At 48.3% G+C, this 19,336-nt stretch overlaps 1 protein-coding gene across 5 annotated transcripts in view; it reads left to right on the forward strand.

Annotated features, from left to right (window-relative positions):
* The window catches only part of LOC119973257 (protein diaphanous homolog 1-like), a 238,955-nt gene that overhangs the window by 186,151 nt on the left and 33,468 nt on the right, over positions 1 to 19,336 (forward strand). For 4 of the 5 annotated variants that reach the window (XM_038810989.1, XM_038810990.1, XM_038810988.1 and 1 more), the window contains 5 exons: positions 1,139 to 1,337; positions 5,072 to 5,258; positions 5,712 to 5,831; positions 11,701 to 11,894; positions 18,548 to 18,717. In XM_038810989.1, coding sequence (XP_038666917.1) covers positions 1,139 to 1,337; positions 5,072 to 5,258; positions 5,712 to 5,831; positions 11,701 to 11,894; positions 18,548 to 18,717 — 870 coding nt within the window. Of the gene's footprint in view, positions 1 to 1,138; positions 1,338 to 5,071; positions 5,259 to 5,711; positions 5,832 to 11,700; positions 11,899 to 18,547; positions 18,718 to 19,336 lie in introns of those variants that run through there. The other variant, XM_038810991.1, reaches the window with a different exon arrangement.

Genomic DNA, 19,336 nt, shown 5'->3' on the forward strand with positions numbered 1-19,336 from the left:
GTTTCCCATTTAAGGCAGAGTTGTGGAGGAATTTCTTCTCTCAGAGGGTCGTTAATCTTTGGAATTCTCTCCCCCAGCGAGCAATGGAGGCTAGGGCATTGGATATATTCAAGGTTATGTTATACGAATCTTTGATCTGCACGGGGACAGGCAGGAAAGGGGAGTCAAGGCCACATTCGGGTCAGCATTGATCTTATTGAATGATGGAGAGGGCTCGAGGGGCCGAGTGGCCTGCTCCTGCTCCAATGACACAACTGAAACATTTATTCCCATATGGAAGCGCTTTAAGTTAAAACAAGGGCTTCTGTTCAACGAAAATAGAAATACTTTTTATTTTTGAATATAGTGTTGAATATATGTTACCTGCGTATTGTTGATTGAACACTAGAGGGCAGGCCTTGGTGGGAGTAAAGACATTGCAGCAATTATACTGCAAATGTCATCGCTTGCTATCAAATGTTATATGTTTCTGGGTCAATAATAAAAATGCAGCTGTTGTACTGCCACATCAGCTTGAGTGTTTATTGGGACATAACAGAGTAGATTCTTTTATTTTTAATGTTATTTCCTGTATTGTGTCTTCCCCCTTTCTCATACTCCCTCTGCTGCACCTTCCCGATCCAAACAAACATGTCTCACTGGTGTTGCCCCCATACCAAGGCGGGATGTGAGAACAGGCCGCAGAGGGTAGGGTTGGGGGCGGGTGTTCCTTTTTGACAATCCTTTTCTACAGGAACGCAGCTGACCTCTGCCCTGCAGATTTGCACAGGCCTCCCACATACCTCCAGGGTCAGGAGAGCAATCGGGGAGTGGTGGCTGCAGATCTGCATCGCACCACTCACCTCTCTGTCTATACTTACTGCTCTGTCTCCATCGCACCTGCCTAAATTGTAGGAGAGTTTCTGATGTGTATGGAGATCGTTTGAAGCCCCACACCTTGCTCCCACTTCACCCTGTCCCCCGCCTTCATCTGTCGACTGAACCCCTCTTTATAAGGCTGCTGCAATTCTTCTAAAAGGGTCTTTTGCTTATAATCTGATGTTCACCTGTGACCACAGCCGTGTACAAAAGAAAAGCACAGGCTGTATAGGACATGGGGCTGTTGGGAGCACCTACAATGACATCTCTTCTTCTACAGCGACGGAAAGCCTCAATGATGAGCCAACGAGGTTCTTCCCAATGCCTCCAGCTCATTCTTCAACCAACTGCAAATCTGGCCAAGGCAGAGACTATTTCAACCTCCTGATTCAGGACCTGAACAAGGACAGCAAAGCCAATACGCTGCCCGTTTGCAAGCCACTCATAAATGAGTGCAACAACAACACACCTGTTGCCAGGTAACCAAGATATGCTCTTTTCGAAGTGGCTCATTGCTTTATATTGACCTTTTCTTTTAACATTGCACTTTGATGAGGAAGGTAGGAAAATGTGAGTTGTGTTATCCTGTGGAATGGATTTGCAGAGCTATTTATCATTTAAGTATTAATTCTGGACATGCGGGCCTTGTATTACCCATTTCCCTATGTCCTTGAGCGATGGTGTGGTTTAACAGAGCTGCACTACTTCAGTGGGCAGCTAGGGGTCATCATATTACTGTAGGACTGCGGGAACATGGAAGCCAGACTGTGAGAAAGGGCGGCAGGGTTTATGACAATCGAAAGCTTCATGGTCACTTTTACTCAGACCGGATTTTGAATTTTATTTTTCAAAATGTTGTATGTTGATTCTCATAGCGGCCAATGGTGGGATTATGAACTCTTCCTCTCTGGATTACTAGTCGAGTAACATAACCGCTACACGATTAGACCCTCACTAGTTACTGGCTGGCTGGAGAGACTAGGGAATCGGGGTTCATTCTCCTAGGGGTAAGGTGGATTTAATAATGATGTAATGGACTTAGGTGCTCACACTAGCCGTGTACAGATGGATCATGACAAACCTTCAGATTTTGTCAAGTGTCACATTTCCTTTTACAGTGCAAGTTCTGACCAATCAGCAGTATCCGCTCACTAGGCTTGCCAACTCTGTTTGGACTTAGTTCTTGAGGTTTTCTCACACCCAACTCCTCCACCCAGTTAAACAAACATTTTTTTTATCCTTCTCCAACTCATAAAATGCAAATGTTTTAAAAAATGTTTTTGATATTTGGCTGATATTTGTTTTATAAATTTAGAGTACCCAATTATTTTTTCTCCAATTAAGAGGCAATTTAGCGTGACCAATCCACCCAACCTGCACATTTTTGGGTTGTGGGGTTGAAACCCACGCAGACATGGGGAGAATGTGCAAACTGCACACGGACTGTGACCCAGGGACGGGATTCGAACCCGGGTCCTCAATGCCACAGTCCCAGTGCTAACCACTGTGCCACATGCCGCCCCCGTATAGGTTGATATTATGTGTTGTCTGAGGGATGTGTATGTTTTTTCTATGCAACCTGTCTTCGCTCTTTCCCGCCCCCCCTGATCACCATGGTGACTGGAGTTTCTGCCATTAGTGAGACGGTTGCCAACCCCCGCCCCTGGTTTGAACTGGCGCTTTGAGCAGTTAAAGATTAATTTCCAGGTCACTGCAACCTGAGGGGGGAAAAAACAAGGGGGGTATTAAAGTAATCGGCTGTGATTTTTTAAAACATCTACATTTTATGAGTTGGAGAAGGATTTAAAAAATGTTTGTTTAACTGGGTGGAGGAGTTGGGTGTGAGAAAACCTCAAGGAATAAGTCCAAACAGAGTTGGCAAGCCTCGTGGGCGGATACTGCTGATTGGTCAGAACTTGCACTGTAAAAGGAAATGTGACACTTGACAAAATCTGAAGGTTTGTCATGATCCATCTGTACACGGCTAGTGTGAGCACCTAAGCCCATTACACTGGTAAACTGGAGATCAGATGAAGGAGCTGCGCTCCGAAAGCTCGTGACTCTAAACCTGTTGGACTTTAACCTGGTGTTGTAAGACTCCTTCCTGTGTTTAATACCAGTATGTTCCAAAATTTACCAATCCCAGTAGCACTTGTGATAACAGTCAGGGTCACTTCCTCACCAAAGGTCTAAGAAGTTTTTTATTCTTTATGCGGCTGGATTCTTCGGCGGGCCCACTCATGTAAAGGTCCATTGACCTCGGGCTGGAATTTCTGGTCATTAGGTGGGCGCAGCCAGAGAATCCGGCCTATGGTTGTGGGCGTCGTAGGCAAGGCCAGCCTTTACTGCCCATCCCTAATTGTTCTCTTTCAGAGGCTCGGTGTAGACTCGATGGGCCGAAGAGCCTCCTTCTGCACTGTAGGATTTCTATGTTCTAAAGGGGTAAGGAGTTGCCTTCTTGTACCGCCGAAATCCATCTGACATCTGTAGTGGTTTGGTGCAGCAATGCTCATAACAAATGGCGGAGCAGGCTCGAAGGGCCAAAGGGCCGAATGGCCTCCTCCTGCTGCTATTTTCTATGTTTCAAATCGAGTTAGGCCATTTCAGAAGAACAGTTAAGAGTCAACCACATTGCTGTGGGACTGGAGCAGGCCAGACCAGGTAAAGAGGCCAGATTTCCTTCCCGAAAGGACATTCGTGAACCAGCTGGATCATTACTGCAAAAAGTAATTCATGGCACCATTACTAAAGATTTCTACTGATAATTGAATTTAAATTCCACCAGCTGCCATGGCGTGATTTGAATCCCTGTGGCCGAAGCATTAGCCCAGACCTCTGGATTAGTAGTCCAGTGACATTACCACACGCCACCATCAGTGGGCTTGATATTTGGCTGCTGCTGGGGTCATATAGAACATAGAACAGTAAATAGAACAGAACAGGCCCTTCGGCCCTCAATGTTGTGCCGAGCCATGATCACCCTACTCAAACCCACGTATCCACCCTATACCCGTAACCCAACAACCCCGCCCTTAATCTTACTTTTATTAGGACACTACGGGCAATTTAGCATGGCCAATCCACCTAACCCGCACATCTTTGGACTGTGGGAGGAAACCGGAGCACCCGGAGGAAACCCACACACACAGTGGGAGGACGTGCAGACTCCACACAGACAGTGACCCAGCCGGGAATCGAACCTGGGACCCTGGAGCTGTGAAGCATTTATGCTAACCACCATGCTACCCTGCTGCCGGTGTCATGGTGTGCCGGTTTCCAGGCCCCTTCCCCCCCACTGCCAGGATCATTTTCACAGAAGGCGGATTGGGTGGCTGGGAGTGAGGTAGGTGATTAAAGGTGTTAATGGCCTATTAAGGCCAACAAACGGTCCAGCATGAGACCGGTTTAGCGGCCTGGAGGCACTCTCCCAGTGGCAAAATTGACGGTGGCGGTCTAGTACTTCGGGCAGGCATGGAGGTCCTCCCTCCCTGTCTGGGTGCAGCAGCAGCTGCAGGTCACCCTCGTAGAGCTCCCCCACCAACAGTGATGGCCTGAATGCAAAAGCCATTTTTAATTTGAACTTTAAAAACAAATTACCTCCATTTTGAATCACATTCTCTCCCGCTTACCTCCAGTCCCACAGCAATGTGGTTGATTCTTAACTCTTCTTCTGAAATGGCCTAACTCGATTTGAAACATAGAAAATAGAAGCAGGAGGAGGCCATTCGGCCCTTTGGCCCTTCGAGCCTGCTCCGCCATTCGTTATGAGCATTGCTGCACCAAACCACTACAGATGTCAGATGGTAATTGATTCCTGCTGTGCCTTTCAGGCTGTAAAGGCCTCTGATTGGGCTTCCAGATTCAAGAGCCTGCCCCACTGTCCTTCACTGGGCGAGCCTGCCCACTGGGCCATTAATTGGTTTCTCTGGGGGAAATCACAATGGCCTAAATCTTCGGCCCTCGCTCGCTGCTGAGATTATTCGGGGCCACCGAGAGTGAACGGAGTTTGGGCTGGAACGTCAAATTTCCCATTCTCGCTCGTAACCATGGACAAGACCAGAAAATCCCACCCAATGAGTGACGATTTCCCCATGTTGGTGCAGGCTCCTGACAACCACCCCGGGCAACCATTTCAACCTGACAACGGCGTGTGAAACCCGCAGTTTTCAATTTAGTGGAAAAATGAGAACCCAAACCTCTTTCTATATTGCAGCACCATGGGGAACATGAAAATAATCGAAGTTGCCACAAACGGCCACTTTGTCCGACTCTTAAATATTTCACTTGATACGGAAGAGGACATTGGAAGCTATGCCCTGCAACAGAATATTGATGGCCACCCTGTAACAGTGTACCGCTTCCCACCCAGAACGCGGGTGAATGCAGGATCTGGTGTAACGGTAAGAAAAGACGCATGACAGTGTGCGTTCATAATGTTTACTCCCCCCCCATGCACTAAATTCCACTCCCACATTTCATGCCATCCTTACATGCACATATATTGCTATTCTTGCAGCACCTTACTCACTTTCGCCCCCAACCCTTTCACTCGATCGGTTTTAAATTAATGCTGTTTGCCAGGATTACTGTTGAGTCTTTACCAATGGACCCAATCCTTCCTGGGCGCAAATGGGGCAAAGAAGCCATGGAACTCCTTGACCTAAAGGGCTGTGAGAACACCCTCATGCACAGGAGTGGCAGTGGTTCAAGGACAAGGCCCCAGCCTGAGCACCCTAGAACCAGAGGTGGGCAAAACAGTGCCAGCATTGCTGGCGATGCCCACACCCCGAGAATATGTATTTCTAAGTCTCCGCAATGCAGAGGTTAACACAGCTTAAACCATTACATTTTAGGTTTGGGCAGCTGCATCAAAGGTCCCTCACAATCCGCCAAAAGACTTCTTACTGAAGGAAAGTAATAAATTTGGAACCGGTCCTGAATGTACAACTATCTTGTGTAAGCCCAATGGACAGGTAAGAACTTTTTACTTTATATTCAATAATTCAAGTGTCGATGGCATTTCATAGAAATATAGAAAGTTGACGGCACTGAAGGAGGCCATTCAGCCCATCAAGTCTGCATCAGTCAATCAAAAGCTATCCAGCTTGTCAGGGTTTGTAGCGCTGCAGGGTTATGGCACCTCAAGGCATCTCCAAGGGAGGGTTTTCTGGCCCTTCCCACCAAAGGGGGCCAAGGCGACTCCCCCTCCCCCACAGTGGGCTCCCCGGTGGCAAGATGGGCAAGCCATGCAAAATGCCATAGGCCAGAAGATCCTGAAGTGGCCAATGGCAAGTGGTTTCCACTGTGTGGGGCAGTGGGGAGGTGGTTCTGGAAATACCACCCCAAGTATTTTTTAAATGGCTCTGGGTTTTCGCTTCCGCCATAATTTCGGCTCATGAGTTCCATGGGCGAAAATGTTTCTTCTCAACTTCCTTTGAAACCTTCTGCTAAATCTGGCTACTTTGCTTATGACTTGGCTTTTAACATGGCTGTCTGTCTTCATCGGATGACACAGCAGAGACCCTTCAGCCCATCATGCCTCTGCCTGTGCCAGGTCTTTGAGAAAGCTATCCAATTAATCCTACTCCCCTATCCTTTCCACAAAGTCCTGAAAATCCTTTCACTTCAAATGTTTGCCCAGCCTTTTGGAAGGTTTCTGGTGAAGCTGGTTCCACTGAGCCTTGAAGCAGTGCATTCCAGTGTATAACAAGAACTCAAAAAAATATTTTCCTCATCACCAAGATCGGGTTTTACTAAATTAATGGACGTTTTCATTAATTTTCATTTTTCAAGGAGGATCGATGAGGGTAGTGAAGTGGATGTCATCTACATGGATTTCAGTAAGGCATTTGGCAAGGTTCCACTTGGCAGTTTAGTCAGAATAGTGAGATCTCATTGGATATCGAGGAAGGCGCTGGGTTGGATCCAAAATTGGTTCAGTGAAGAAACAGGGTAATGTTTGATAGATGTTTTTGCGAATGGAAAACAGTTTCTAGTGGTGTTCCACAGGGCTCAGTGTTTGGGGCAGTTTGTCATATATATGAATGATTTGGACTTGCATTTGGGATGCATGAGTGGGAAATTTGCAGATGACACAAAATCTGGCCGTGTAGTTGATAGTAAAGAGGATAGATGTCAATTCCAGAACGATATCAATGGTTTGGTTGAGTGGGCAGAGAAGTGGCAAATGGAATTCATTCTGGAAAAGTGTGAGGTAATGCATTTGAGGAAGTCAAACCAAGCAAGTGAATACTCCATAAATGGGAAGATATTGAGAAGGGTAGAGGAAGTGAGGAACCTTGAAGTCCATGTCCACAGATCACTGCAGGCGGTAAGACAGGTGGATAAGGTGGTAAAGAAAGAGTATGGAATGCTATCCTTTATTGGATGAAGTATTGAATACAAAAGCAGGGATGCAATGATGGAACAAAAACAGAAAATACTGGACAATCTCAGCAGGTCCGACAGCATCTGCGGACAGAGAAGGGAGCAAACGTTTTGAGTCTGGATGACTCTTTGTCCAAAGCTTGTCCAGTATTTTCTATTTTTATTTCAGATTCCAGCATCCGCAGTAATTTGCTTTTATCTTTGATGTAATGATGGAACCATATAAAATGCTAGTTAGTCCACAGCTGGAATTTTGTGTACAGTTCTGGTCACCACATCACAGGAAGGATATAATTGCTCAGGAGGGAGTGCAGAGGAGATTGACAAAAATTCTGCCAGGGTTTGAAAATTTCAGCCATTATCAGAGATTGGAGAGGCTAGGGCTATTTTCCTTCGAGCAGACAAGACTAAGGGGTGACCTAATTGAGGTGGGTAAAATTATGAGGATCCTAGACCAGAAAGACTTGTTTCCCCGAGGTAAGGGGTCAGTTACCAGGCGGCATAGATTTCAGGGGCGGGATTCTCTGTCCGGTGCGGTGCGCCCCCGCCGGCGGAGAGATTCTCCGTCCCGCCAGCCGGCCAACTGGGTTTCCCATTGTGGGCAGCCCCACCCCCGTCGGGAAATCCCCGGGTGTGGGTGCGCTGCCGGCGCAACAGTGAAGAATCCAGCCCAAGGTGAGAGGTGATAGAAGGATTTGGGAGGAAATGAAGAACAAACTTTTTACCCAGAGGATGGTGGGCATCTGGGATTGGACTGCCTGAATTGGGATGTCAGCATTGCTGGCTGGGCGAGCATTTATTGTCCACCCCTAAATGCCCTTGAACTGAATAGCTCACCAGGCCATTTAAGGGTAAACCACGTTGCTGTAGGTCTGGAGTCACATGTACACCAGGCTGGGTGAGGACAGCAAATTTCCTTCCCTAAAGGGTCATCATTACTGAGATTAATTTAACCTCCACCAGCTGCCGTGATGGGATTTGTATCCATGTCCCCAGATCACTAGCCCTGGGCTTCTGAATTACTCGTCCAATGACATTATCATGACACCACCGTCTCCCCATTCTATTTTGTAACTTTTCTATGGTTCTGTTTTGCCTATGGTTATTTCATCCATTACCTTGTGCTGAATTTTACACAACGTAGAAGCCACCACCAACGCCCTCTCCCAAAACTTTCTGGCTAAAAATACAGAGGGTGGGAGCCCACCGGGAGCCCATCCACGATACCGCCAACTGCCCCGCAGGAATTAACATTGGGAACAGTGTTAATTCCTTCAAGACTAGATGTCCGCTTCTTTCTCAGGAGGAAGCCTCGCCTTAGCGAGCTGAGGCCAATCAGAGTGACCGAGACCGACAGCTCGGCAGTCCCTGTAACGCTAGACGGGAGCTGTGGCCAGTGCTGGAACTATAGGGCCACGCCGAGAAACCCAGCTAAGCACAGGTTCAGGGTCTCAGCAAGGGGGTGGGGGTTGTAGGGTATCAGGTTCAAGAGGTCAGGTGTTTTAAGGAAGGAAAGACCTGGGATAGGGGTGCCTCTGGTACCACAAGGGGACCCACAAAGGAGGTCTACCCCACCCGGACATCACTAGCCCACCTGGGCCTCCCTCCACCACGGGTGGTGAGCCAAGTAGATCCCGGAAGAGCGCCACGCTGCTTTCCGGTGTAACGTGGCCGGTAGATTGCGCCCACCGTCTTGTATTATGTAGCAATCTTCCTTGTGTTAAACATAAGAGTAGGGGTAGGTTATTCAGCCCATCGAGTCTGCGCTGCCACAGATTCCCTGCAGTGCAAAAGACCATTTAACCTATTGAGTCTGCACCAACCCTCTGAAAGAACACCCTACCAGGCCCATTCACCCCGCCCTATCCCTGTAACCCCACCTAATCTATACATCTTGGACACTAAGCGGCAGTTTTAGCATGGCCAACCCACCTAACCTGCACATCTTTGAACTGTGGAAGCTGGAGCATCCAGAGGAAACCCACGCAGCCACGTGGAGAATGTGCAAACTCCACACAGACAATTGAAACTGGGATCCTGGCATTGAGAGGTTGCTAACCACTGCACCACCGTGCTGCCCTAGAGGCAGCAGTGCTAACCACTGTGCCACCGTGCCACCCTCCATTCAAACAGACCGTGGCTGATCATTTACCTATGTGCCACTTTTTCTCCATTATCCCCTGGGTGCCATTAGTATCCAGAAATCTATCGATTTGTGACTTGAACATGCTGAATGGTTGAGTTTCCACAGTCCTCTGGAGAATTCCAAAGGTTCTTTGAGTGAAAATGAAAATGAAAATCGCTATTGTCACGAGTAGGCTTCAATGAAGTTACTGTGAAAAGCCCCTAGTCGCCACATTCCGGCGCCTGTTCGGGGGGGCTGGTACAGGAATTGAACGGTGCTGCTGGCCTGCCTTGGTCTGCTTTAAAAGCCTGCGATTTAGCCCAGTGTGCTAAACCAGCCCCTATGAAGCCCAGTGAAGAAATTCCTCATCATCTCAGTCTAAATACCCCTTATTCTGAGACTGTGTCCCCAGGTTCTAGACTCACCAGCCAGGGGAGACATCCTATCTACACCCACCCTGTAAGAATATTGTAAACTTCAATGAGATCACCTCTCATTTGTTGCACTGTACCCCCCTTCCCGCCTCAACCCCTAGTTAATATCATCTGCAAAATTTGTAAAGAGTACTTGTTCCTAGAGCCAAACCATTGATGTAAATTATGAAGAATAGTGATCACAGTGCTGGCCATTGTGGAACCACATCTTTTTCCACCTCAAATCTGAGCAACTGTCCTGGGGCAGCACGGTGGCACAGAGGTCAGCATTGCTAGCACATGGCGCCAAGGACCTGGGTTCGATCCCAGCCCCGGGTCACTGTCCGTGTGGAGTTTGCACATTCTCCCTGTGTCTGCGTGGGTCTCACCCTCACAACCCAAAAAAGATGAGCAAGGTAGGTGGATTGGCCACGCTAAATTTCCCTTTACTTGGAACAAAGAAGAATTGGGTTCCCTAAATTATTTTTTTTAACTATCCTTTAGCCCGACTCTCCACATTGTACTTTCTTTTTCAGCCAAGTTGCTGCCCATTCAGCTCTTGGTTCCCTGAGTCCTCCTGCTGTAACCTTTGGCATGACTCTACTCTAACCCTAACCCTAACCCTATGCTAACTTATCAAAGGCTTTTTTTTAAAAATCCCAGCATATGGTATCTACTACATCACCCTTTCCTACTCATTCTGTTACCATTTTGAAAAATTCTATCACATCAATTAGACATGATGTGCTTTTTTCAGATATGACCCTGCTATTTTCATTTTTATTTTCTGTGTTTTGACACTCTTCTACCACTTCATTTTGCTTCGGTTCCAGTCGCCTTCCAATCACTCGAGTTAAGCCCAGATTTTGTTCTCTCTTTTTGTATTTAAGAACAATATCAGCTGCCCACTGGCCCTTCTGACCCTTTTAGCTAACTTGAATATAATATATACATTATCTAGACATAGACATTATGTATTAACGCAGTTGGCTGGGCAGTTGGTTGGTGAGCGCGGGTTCAATTCCTGTCCCAGCTAAGGCTACCATGAAGGCCCCACGCCTTCTCAACACTTGCCCTTTGCCTGAGGTGTGGTGACCCTCGGGTTAATCGCCACCAGTCAGTTCTCTCTCAAAGGGGAAAGCAGCCTATGGTCATCTGGGACTGTGGCGACATCTACATTTTTGTCATTTACAGTGCTCTGCATTGCCATCTAGTGACTGGTGGTGGAACTGCAGTTGGTGCATTTCAGGAAAGTAGGAATGTTTTCCTATGGCTCCCATAGCAACATACTCACCAACAGCAGGAAGAGCTTCCTCTGGATGATTCCAGTGAAATTGTAGTTGTATTTTCAAAGATCTGGAGTGTGATTTTACCGGAAATACTAGTCAGAGGAAATCCTCTCACATTCCTTTGCACTGTTACTGCAACCTGCAGCAAGAGACAAGTACTGCCCCCCCCCCCCCCCCTCCGACCCCCCTCACCACCAACCCCCCTCACCACCAACCCCTGCCAATGATTGGCCCTGAGAACCAAATAGTTTGCCAAGCACCTCTGTCCAGACTGATTAACAAAAAGAATAACTTGTGTCAGAAAAACCCGTGTGCCACATTGTGGGCCATGGAGTGATAGCCCGAGATTTGGACAGGGTAGAGAATTGTAAAAAAAGACTATTTATCCCATAAATTCTTCCAGTGGAAAAAAACGAGTGCTGAGCTTACTCTGGAGTGCTTTGACAGCAGTGAATCCTATTAATGTTGGATTGATAAGTTATAATGGAAAGTGTCACTGGTCCTCAGCGCCCGGCAACCCACTGAAATGGACTCCTTGCCAAGTTAGGCTATATTGGATTATATGTTGAAAGCTTTCTAATCGAACACATGCCAATCTCTTTTTAACTTGCTTGTGGTCTTCTAATAGGCTGTTGCCTGGTTCACTCCTGCTCCCAGGAGCTCAAAGTTAAACGATCCATGCAAAGATGGAGGAAAGTTCACAGACTATGAACATCCGTTTTCAGCAGCCCATGATTCTCAACTTAACTTTCAACCAGACAAGGGGAACGGAGAGATTGCTGCAAACACGTGCCAGTTTTTGCCAGAAGCGTTACCTATGAAGTAGGTAAATTGAGTAATGAACATAGTGTCTTATTTACCTGCAGCAGCACCAATACTGCTTAGAGAGCTGTCTCTGAGATTAGAAGCTAAAGGTCACATTACTGCATTTTCTGGACAGTTACTCAGAGGCGGTCAGTTAGCTCAGTTGGCTGGACGGCTGATTTGTGATCCGGAGCGACACCAACAGAGCGGGTTCAATTCCTCCACATGCTGAGGTTAGAAATGTGTTCAGCTGTGAGTGCCCGGTTTCTGGGGGAACATCATCGTCCCTTTTCAAAGGTCAAGGCCTTCTTTACCTTGTCCTTCGTCTTAGGTATGGTGACCCTCAGGTTAAATCACCACCAGCCAACTCTCTCTCTCCCTTTGGTCCTCAGGGACAATGGCAACTTTAATTTCACTCAGAGGGCAGGCGCACAAAGCAATCAAGAATGCATACAGAGGTAGTTAGCCTAGGTCTGACCCCCACAGAATCTGTACAGTGCAGGAGGCCATTCAGCTCATTGAGTCTGCACCAATCCTCTGAAAGAGCACTGTAACTAGTCCCACTCCTCTGCCCCATCCCTATAACCCCACCTAACCTGCATATCTTTGGAGTGTGGAGGAAACCGGAGCATCCGGAGAAAATCCACGCAGGTACTGGGAGTATGTGCAAACACCACACAGACAGTCACCCAACGTCGGAATTGAACCCGGGTCCCTGGCACAACATATCTCGACAGTTTAGACACTGCACCTCAGACCTTGGAGGGATTGCAATGGGGATTCACCAGAATGTTATCGCGGCTCAAATCATGCGGACAGATTGTATAAACCTAGTCTATATTCCCCCTACTCCCATTTCTCCCGTATCTCGTCAAGGTGCGTACCTCTTCAAGTATCCATTTGTACACGTCAGCACAGTTACCTAGTTCGCCCGCGGTCAGAAGTGTGTTCAGCCGTGAGTGCCCGGTTTCCGGGGGAACGTCATCGTCCATTTTCAAAGGAAGTTTCTGATTTGTCCGTACCTTAGCTTATGCCCTTTCAGGAGTTGGAACGTTTCCGTGAGTGCCCCCAGGGAACCGATTCTACCATCTGCGTATAGGTCCCCTTGCGTCAGTGTCCCTTCGTCCTGTCCCCACCCTTTGAAGGAGGCGGCCATTGCCGCGGGATGACTCTGTGATTTTTGTAGATGAGGACCATGTTGGACATTGTGATCAGACCAAAGTGTTGTCATAGTTGGTTTCACGTCCTTAGCGTGGCCACTACCACTGGGCTTTTTGAGTATATGGCTGGGGAGGATGGGAGTGCAGCCATGGCCAGCCCTCTGAGGAATGTCCCTGTACAGGAACCCTCCTCCATCTTGACCCATTCCATCTCCGACTCGTTGACCATTCCTGTACCCTTTCTGCGCTGGCAGTCCAGTGGTAGAATTGGAGGTTCAGGAGGGCCAGGCCTCCCATGTTTTTCCTTCTTTGTAGTACTATTTTCCTGATCATCAGGTTCCCCACCACCACACAAATGGCATGATTAGTTGATCGATTTTGATGAAGAAGTCTGTGGGAATGAAGATTGGGAGGGATCTGAACAGTAAGAGGAACGTGGGCAGCACGTTCGTTTTGATCATCTGTACTCCCCTGCCAGGGAGAGTGGAGCGAGCCCTACCTCTGTGAAAAAAAAGTGAAAATCGCTTATTGTCACAAGTAGGCTTCAAATGAAGTTACTGTGAAAAGCCCCTAGTCGCCACATTCCTGCGCCTGTTCGGGGAGGCTGGTATGGGAATTGAACCGTGCTGTTGGCCTGCCTCGGACTGCTTTAAAAGCCAGATCTTTAGCCCTGTGCTAAACCAGCCCTAATCGCTTATTGCCACAAGTAGGCTTCAAATGAAGTTACTGTGAAAAGCCTCTAGTCGCCACATTCCGGCGCCTGTTCGGGAAGGCTGGTACGGGAATTGAACCGTGCTGCTGGCCTGTCTTGGTCTGCTTTCAAAGCTAGCGATTTAGCCCAGTGTGCTGAGCCAGCTTAAACGGCAACTACCGCAGCCCTGGTTTGTGTGACCCCCCATACCCCCCCCCCCCCCCCCCCCCCCCCACCAAGCAGGTTCAATTCAAATTCTCCTATTGCCTCGCCAGGGCCATTGCCAGAATTGTGGCGTCCGTGTTCAGGAGTGAGATGGGTCTGTATGAGTTGCACTCCGTCAGGTCCATGTCCTTTTTTGGGATCAGAGATATCGAGGCCTGTGCCAGTATAGGCGGCAGGGTGGCGCTCAACACCAAATCATTGAGCATCTCCCACAGGTGCGGGGCCAGTGCTGCCACAAACCTTTTATAGATGTCTACCGGGAATCAGTCTGGACCTGGTGCTTTCCCCGCCTGCATGGAGTTGATATTCTCCATGGCTTCCCCCCCCCCCCCCCCCCCCCCCCCCCGTTCTAGTGGTGCTTCCAGTCCCTGCCTCTTTTCCTCTCCCTCAGCTGGTATGTCCAGCCCGTCGAGGAACTGATTCATCTTCGAGACCCCTCCAAGGGCTAGGACGTATACAGCTACGGTTAGAAAGTCGCGAAGGCCCCATTGATTTTATCGCTGTTACTAGTTTGCCGTTCTTGTCTCTAATCTGTTCTATCGCCCTCGTGTCTGCCTGCTTTTTCAGCTGGTGAGCCAGCAGGCGGCTGGCCTTGTCTCTGTGTTCCTTTTAAATTTCAGGAATTTAAATTAATCTAGAATTGTGCAAGGGCTGCCCCACCCACTCACATAACTGGTTGGCAGTTAAGTGTCAGTCACCTTAATCTACTTTGATCTAAAAACAGGTGGGGGAGGGGGAGTCAACTCAGGCCAATTTAAAAAGAGCAACTTGTAACTCACTCCCAGTGAGTTCTCCGAGTGAGCCAGAGAAGACACAGCTAAGAGTAAGACACAGCTAAGAGTGAGACACAGCTAAGAGTGAGTTTGGGAATTTGAAGCTAGGTGGGAATTCGAAGCTTGGGGGGGAGGAGGCGCTCCTTATCCCTGGTAAGTAGTTTTTCTTTTTTCTTTTTATTTTCATTGGTATATTTATTTATTTTTTTCTCCGTTTTTCTTTTTGGAATTGTAGTTGTGTAAGTTAACCTAAGGTTTAAGACATGGCAGGAGAACCCAGACCCGTGTCATGCTCCTCATGTGCGATGTGGGAGCTCAAGGGCACGTCTACTGTCCCTGGCTTATTCACGTGCAAGAAGTGTGTCCAGTTGCAGCTCCTGTTAGACCGCTTGACGGCTCTGGAGCTGCGGATGGACTCACTTTGGAGCATCCGCGATGCTGAGGTCGTCGTGGATAGCACGTTTAGCGAGTTGGTCACACCGCAGGTGAAAGTTACTGAGGGAGATAGAAAATGGGTGACCAAAAGACAGAGCAAGAGTAGGAAGGCAGTGCAGGTGTCCCCTGCGGCCATCTCCCTGCAAAACAGATATACCGCTTTGGATACTGTTGAGGGAGATGGCTCACCAAGGGAACCCAGCAGCAGCCAGGTTCATGGCACCTTGGCTGGCTCTGCTGCACAGCAGGGCAGGAAGATAAATGGCAGGGCTATAGTGATAGGGGAATAGACAGGCGGTTCTGCGGACGCAATCGAGACTCCAGGATGGTATGTTGCCTCCCTGGTGCAAGGGTCAAGGATGTCTCGGAGCAGCTGCAGGACATTCTGGGGAGGGGGAGGGTGAACAGCCAGCTGTCGTGGTGCACATAGGCACCAACGATATAGGTAAAAAACGGGACGAGGTCCTACAAGCTGAATTCAGGGAGTTAGGAGTTAATCTAAAAAGTAGGACCTCAAAGGTAGTAATCTCAGGATTGCTACCTGTGCCACGGGCTAGTCAGAGTAGGAATGTCAGGATAGATAGGATGATAGCGTGGCTCGAATGATGGTTCAAGAGGGAGGGATTCAAATTCCTGGGGCATTGGGACCGGTTCTGGGGGAGGTGGGACCAGTACAAACCGGATGGTCTGCACCTGGGCAGGACTGGAACTGATGTCCTAGGGGGATGTTTGCTAGAGCTGTTGGGGAGGGTTTAAACTAATGTGGCAGGGGGACGGGAACCAATGCAGGAAGTCAGAAGGTAGTAAAACAGGGACAGGAACAAAAGGCAGTAAGGGGAAAAGTGTAAGGCAGAGAAGCCATAGTCAAAAATCAAAAAGGGCGACAGTGCTAGGTACAGTGACTGAGGGGAGCACAGTGAATAGGCCCAGTAATACTAAAAGGAATAAAACAGGAAATAAAAACGTAAATGGTAAGCGATGCGGCAGGTTGTTACATGAAGATATGGGTTCAACGACAAGGAAAATTAGGAGAAAAGTTAAGAGGAAATATAACTTAGGAGAGGTTACTGATCGAGGTGTTAAGATTCAAAACAGAGGTATAAAAGCCAACATAAGTGTACTTTACCTGAATGGAGGTTATGCTGCAATTGTATAAGGTGTTATTGAGGCCACACCTGGAGTATTGTGTTCAGTTTTGGTCTCCTTACCTGAGAAAGGACGTACTGGCGCTGGAGGGTGTGCAGAGGAGATTCACTAGGTTAATCCCAGAGCTGAAGGGGTTGGATTATGAGGAGAGGTTGAGTAGACTGGGACTGTACTCGTTGGAATTTAGAAGGATGAAGGGGGATCTTATAGAAACATATAAAATTATGAAGGGAATAGATAGGATAGATGCGAATAGGTTGTTTCCACTGGCGGGTGACAGCAGAACGAGGGGGGCATAACCTCAAAATAAGGGGAAGTAGATTTAGGACTGAGTTTAGGAGGAACTTCTTCACCCAAAGGGTTGTGAATCTATGGAATTCCTTGCCCAGTGAAGCAGTTGAGGCTCCTTCATTAAATGTTTTTAAGATTGAGATAGATAGTTTTTTTTAAAGAATAAAGGGATTAAGGGTTATGGTGTTCAGGCTGGAACGTGGAGCCCACAAAAGATCAACCATTATCTCATTGAATGGCGGAGCAGGCTCGAGGGGCCAGATGGCCTACTCCTGCTCCTAGTTCTTATGTTCATAAAAGGTCCCCCGTGTCTGGCGGAGTTAGTTCATTGCTTTCCCAGTGGTGAGCAGGTGAAATCCCATTTGTAGATTTTTCCCTCTCTGCGAGTAATTCCATGGTTGGGGCCGTTGAGTACCACCAGTCGACCTCCAATATAGAGACAACCAGTTGCTGCCTAACAGCTCTGTCTTTCCTGCCCATCGCCAATCTCACATCCACATAGTGTGGAGTATTCTGTCCTGACCAACCCTGGAAACACCAACTTCCCCACTGCAAAGAAGTCTATTCTAGAGTAGACACTATGGACCTGGGAGAAGAAGGAGAACTCCTTCTCCCTCGGGTGTTGTGGTGAATGTGATTCACACCGGATTATAATCTGTATATACATGTGTCTGTATTGTAAGTGCAGTTGCACTACCTGTCCTCCAGGGAGAGTAGCTCTGGGAATGCTCGAGTTGTATGGAGCTTCTCCCTTGGCTCTGCCTGGGACTCCTCCCCCGGAAGCTGCTGTATAAAAGATCAGTGCCACATGGTCAGCCGGCCAGTTCACCGAAAGTTCAATGGCTAATAGGCTGGCTCTGTTGTGAGTATATTTAAACCGCTATTCTAATCCTACAAGCACGTGTCCGTAGAATTGTTGGTTCCAACAGGTGTATGAACCTCCATGGATCCACCGCCCCCATCTGCTCTTAAAGGCACTCTGCTCTCTCTCACCATTGCAGATTGTTTCCCTGATTTGGGGTTGGCTCTGTCCATCTGTGGGTCCTGTACACCGTTGTAGTTCCCCCACCCCCAGTGGGAGTCTATATCATGTATTTCTGGCGTGGCCCTTTTTATGAAGTCTGTGGCGTCCCAGTTGGGGGCATACACAATTTGCAAGTACCACTGGCAACCCTTCCAGGAGACCGCTTACCATGACATATCGTCCCCTTGGGTCCGTCACTTTGTTTGGGGGCCATCCAAGATGGCCACTGTTGGTTCCTTTATTCCTGCTGTCGCCATGTACAACTCCTTGTAACCAGCGTTCTACTCCAGCCCCCTTCTCTATCCCCCATGCCCCTGTGGGCTTCCCCTCTCTGCCCCCCCCCCCAATCTTCCCTCCATCTAGCATTGTGCCCCCCCCCCCCCCCACCCCCACCCCACTTCTGCCAGAATCTCCCTAGAATCCGCTTTGGTGATGTTGGTTGAGGGACACATGTCGTCCAGGATATTGGGAATGAAAAACCCCCCACCCCCAACCCCCCACTCCTCTTCAAAACAATGCAAAGGAATTTTTTCATCCACCCAGGAGGGCAGATGAAGCCTCAGTTTAATGGCACGTCCGGCAGTGCAACACTCTCTTAGTTCTGCACTGGAGTGTCAGCCTAGATTATGTGCTCAAGTGGCAGGAGTGAGGTTTGAACCCACGACGTCCTGACTCAAGGAAAGAGCGTTAGCACTGAGGCATGGCTGACGTGCCTTCGTTTATTTCCTACCATCAGATTGCATTGAAACATTGATGGAGTTCCCATCAAATGGAATAGGAACAGAGGGGAGAAACAAAAAGTGGCCTGAAAAATAAGCACATATCTCGTGTCGGTGGAATAACCTACACATTTAGAGTGTTAATGACTCAGCTTGCCCTGTCTTGTTTTAGACTGTACTGTTCCTCAAACATTTTTGCTTTTGCAGATCGAAGCCTCCCTCCTTCACTCTCCCTACCCGATGCCCTTGGGGTCAGAGTACGGCTTCTCCTACCCACCCGGATTTCAGCTTGCCCCGGACTCTCTCCATCGGTAACGGTGGTGGCAGCCAGTGCAGAGACAGCCGTTCACAGTCTGCTCGGCCTGACCCTATCCCAGGTGAGACCAAAAAATCCAATGCTTCTACATAAAGAACGCCAATGCATATACTGGGCTATGATGTTTGCTAGACATTGGCATTGGCTAGAATGCAGTGAATATTCCCATTCCTACACATCCCTCCTCTTCCAACTTCTTTCTTACCCCAAAGTGGTATTCTGACACCAGCAAAAGATTTTGAAAAATTGTCACACTGTGTTCAACACACTGCCCTCCCAGTGCAAGCTATCTGCATTAAAGTACACACTAATGGAACTGATGCCCACCCCCTCCCCCCCCTCTGAGCTGGATAGGTCCCTGTTATAAAGAAGATTGGAGAATGAATTTTACCACAGGCTTTGGGACTTTGACGTCAGGGTCAACTGGATATCCCACAGTGGAATTTGCCAGAAGCGTGTTCCGCCGGTGCAATCTTCCTGGAGGTAGCTTAATTGACCTCCCCCTTGATCGCCACCCTATGATGGCCAATGGGTGGGGCTCTCAATGCTCCAGGACCAATCAGAGGAGTTGGGAGATGGTTGCGGCTGAGGCCGGTCTGGGACCACGCGGGCATCTCAATGTGGAGCTCAATGTGGAGGTACCATCAATGGATGCCATCATGAAGTAAAACACTTGAGGG

This window comes from Scyliorhinus canicula, chromosome 11 (genome assembly GCF_902713615.1).
Source record: "Scyliorhinus canicula chromosome 11, sScyCan1.1, whole genome shotgun sequence".
Classification (NCBI taxonomy): Eukaryota; Metazoa; Chordata; class Chondrichthyes; order Carcharhiniformes; family Scyliorhinidae; genus Scyliorhinus; species Scyliorhinus canicula.